A 3374-nucleotide genomic window follows, 5' to 3' on the forward strand; every position below is an offset into this window, starting at 1 on the left:
TTCCTTGACAGAACCCCCTCCAACCGCCCTCCCCCTCCTCCACCTAAAATCAAACAGGCGTTCCTCCAGCGCGCCACGCGACCGCCGTCCGCAACAGACACCCTTTCGCGCATCCCCCTTCTCCAGCCCCCGACCAAGAACGCCTGCGCAAACGGCGGCGCAAACGGCGACGCACACGGCGCCGCAGACGGCGGCCGGAACGGGCGCGTCGGCGGCGCTGCCGACTGCGTGCGCGGGCCCGGGGCGATGGTTGATGTGGCGGCGGCGGCCGCCGCGGATTTCGGAGTCGAGATGGACACCATCGTGGAGAGGTCCCTGAGCGGGGCCAGCGGTGCCGGGGGCGATCCGGCGGCTGCGGGTGGCGGCGACACCGCAGTATGCCCGTAGTCAACGGGTGCGACGGAGGGCGGGCCGCTGCTCGTTCCCTTTATTTGTATGGCCCACTTCTCTGTTGCAGCGTCTGAGCATCATCTCGCTCATTTGCAAGGCCGCCCCCTCCAATCAGTGACCCGCGGGCCGGGGCCATCGCCCTTGCTCCTACTGCGGTGCTGACGTCATCACTCCTGTGAGACCAAGCACGACCCCGTATCCCGTGGTCCTCGGCCGAAGCGCCTCCCTTCACCCTCCTCCCTGATTACCCTCAAGCGCTCTTGTTTGTCTTGCGTGCCGCAGCTTCACTCGGTTGCCCCGCCGCCCAACCGGCACATCGCACAGGCGGCTGTTTTGGCGCGGCTCTCAAACGCATGCCGGTCGTAGCTGTGATGCCGAGTATCGCGTTCCCTAGCACTAGCGGCATTTTGCATGCGGCCGCTTGCTGCTCGCAAACCAGGTCCACGCACCAGAGACGCGTGCCGGCGTGCATAGGCCTATCACCCACAGCGGTTTGGATGAGCCTGCCCACGGAAACAAAGAAGGGCAACGTGGGGGATTTGGGGCAGCCACAGCCCCTGTTGCGGGCCCGCAAGCCCGCCGACAGCTTGAGCTGCAGCGGGCACGCGCCTCAATGTGCCTCACATTGCATCGAGTGACGCGGCCGCCGATGTTCTGTGATCGCGTTGTGCAGATGATTGACAAATGGATGCATGTATGCATGTATGTCTCTATGTGCGTATGAACGATGGTACGATTGATAGATGGATGGTACCGTTTTAATCTGCGACCTAGATGTGCCCGGGGGTTTTGAACGCACCTGCCTCTCCCTCCCCCTCTCCCTCTCCTCTTCCGTGCACCAAGCGGTAAGCCTCAAGCCGGCAGGCCGGCTGCCTGGCTAGAGCGATTTTCCGGGGCCGATAGCTGCCTGTGGCCCAATCGCAGCAGTCCTGCGCCGCCGCACATGCGAGCCCCTTGCAGTGCAATGCCGTGGACCAGGCTGACCCACGTGCGCATGCTTAACACTCGCCACGCTCCTTAAGCAGCCACCAACAGATGTTTTTCGAATTCGATGTGTTTCATAACCGCGCCTGCAATGTGCATCCTGTGCACATCCTGCAACACAACGCCAGCACAGCGCCCCTTTGTTGCCCAACGCACGCCGCGGCCGCCCCGTCACAGACAACCCCCTGCAGGCAGGCGGGCGCGGCCGCCCTCAAAACATGCACACAATCGGCCCTCTTGGCAGCTTAGGCGCTCGGTTGCCGCGGCCGACACTGCACAACAGTTGACAGCGCCGCAGGTCGCAGCCGCCCGCGGCTGCGTTGCTGCAACCCCCCCCCCCCATCTCTGCCAACGGGCCCTCAATACATGGCCGCCATCACTGCTTGCACTGCTGCTTGACAACTTTCTGCCCAGCCACCGACCCCTGCTCCCCTGGCAAGCCAATCACAGACAGCCCTCTGCCACAACGCACGCAAAGTCCTTCCGCACAGCGCGCCCCGCGACCAACTGACCGCGCGCTATGATGGGATGCAGGCGCCGCGCCTGGCTCGCTGCTCGCAGCTTCCCAAGGACGCGCCTTGCTGCCCCCTTCCTGGTCGCTTGCCCTTTAACCATGGCTGTCGCCACACCACCCGCCAAGATTGTGTCGCATGGAGGGGTGGCGCTCCTTGATAAAATGTACTGTAACAAACGCTCGATGGCGACCAAAAATTGCTCTCCCAGTTCACATGGGGCGCCGTTCAGCGCACGCACACATGCAAACGGCGCGCATTGGCACCGGCAACACCACACACGCATGCAGGCGCCCTACCCACTTGCACAAAATTGCGCCTTACACACGCCCACGCCACCACCAGACAACAGCGCCGGGCCGTCCGTTGCACCGACCCGGGGGGGGGGGGACCCGCCAAAGTGACGCATTCTTCGCAAGGGGTCAACGGCCCGCCGCCGCGGCGCAGGTGGCCGCTCCTCCCCGCCAGATCAGCAGCTCCTCCCCGTCCACCGCAACCGCCGCCACGTCGTCGTCCCGCTCCCCGCAGAACGCGACGCCCGTCAGGCAGCAGCCCAGCGCTGCAGCCGACAGCAGCGGCGCGGGGGCCTGTGCTGCGGAAGCGGCCGCCGCGGCGCCGGCGCCGCTGTTCGAGCGCGAGAGCTGGCAGCTGGGGAGGCGCCAGACGCCGATCGTGGAGTCCTCTGAGACGGAAGCGATGACGTCACGGGTGGGGTGCATGTCGAGCGCGGCCAGCCAGCGAGAGTGGGCCTGAATTTCCCACAGCGGCGCGCCGTCGCGCTGCGGGGGAAAAGAGCGGGATCCAAGAGCGGGTTCGTCAAGCGGGAGATGAGCTCGTGATCGACTGCGCCGTCAAGAGGATGGTGTTGATAGGGGACAAAGGACGGCGGGGAGCGGGTTCTCATGTCCAGACCTGCACCCGCCCCTGTGGCTCAGCGGCCAGCCCAACGGATAATGCAGCTCATCAACACAGCCGATTCCCCTCTCCAGCTCATGCATGCATGCATGTGTGCAGTGCCACGACGCGCTGGACACCAGCCACAGGCTCTGGCCAAATCCTCCGCAGTCCCCGCCCATCCCTGCCTTCCCAGCGCGCAGTTTTCAGTCCTCACTCCCCGCATCGGCACCACCCACCATCAAATACCCATGAACGGCGCCGTCCGCACGCCCGGCCACGAGCAGCCCGCAGCGCACCGCCACCCCGACCACCGCCGCGCCACAGCCGCCGCCGCCGCTGCTGCCAATTCCCAAAGCCTTCTCATAGCCCGCACCCTTGTCGCCGCGTGGCGCCCACACGGCGATCGCCCCGCCCTCGTCCGCGCTCACGAGCTCCCGCCCCTCTCCGGGCCCCAGCTGCGCCCCCGCCGCGCCGCCGCCGCCGCGGGCGCCGGGGCCGAGGCCGCGGCGCGACTGGAACGCTGATCCAAGAGCGGCGACAGGCGAGGCGTGGGCGCCCTCCAGCGCCGCCGCCCATTGGAAAAACGGCGGG

At 66.4% G+C, this 3374-nt stretch overlaps 2 protein-coding genes across 2 annotated transcripts in view; one reads left to right on the forward strand and one right to left on the reverse strand.

Annotated features, from left to right (window-relative positions):
* Nucleotides 1-57: 57 nt before the first annotated feature.
* Nucleotides 58-387, forward strand: MNEG_8052 (hypothetical protein; the record flags this gene model as incomplete). The annotated part of the gene is made up of 1 exon (XM_014043473.1): nucleotides 58-387. A coding segment is annotated over one exon (330 nt), but the record flags the coding sequence as incomplete, so codon positions are not given.
* A 1921-nt stretch (nucleotides 388-2308) lies between these two features.
* MNEG_8053 (hypothetical protein) overlaps nucleotides 2309-3374 on the reverse strand; it is a gene marked incomplete at both ends in the record, with an annotated part of 2865 nt that continues 1799 nt past the window's right edge. Inside the window, one exon of the mRNA XM_014043474.1 lies at nucleotides 2309-2665. Coding sequence (XP_013898928.1) covers nucleotides 2309-2665 — 357 coding nt within the window. The remainder of the gene's footprint in view (nucleotides 2666-3374) is intronic.

This window comes from Monoraphidium neglectum, assembly GCF_000611645.1.
Source record: "Monoraphidium neglectum strain SAG 48.87 unplaced genomic scaffold scaffold01488, whole genome shotgun sequence".
Classification (NCBI taxonomy): domain Eukaryota; kingdom Viridiplantae; phylum Chlorophyta; class Chlorophyceae; order Sphaeropleales; family Selenastraceae; genus Monoraphidium; species Monoraphidium neglectum.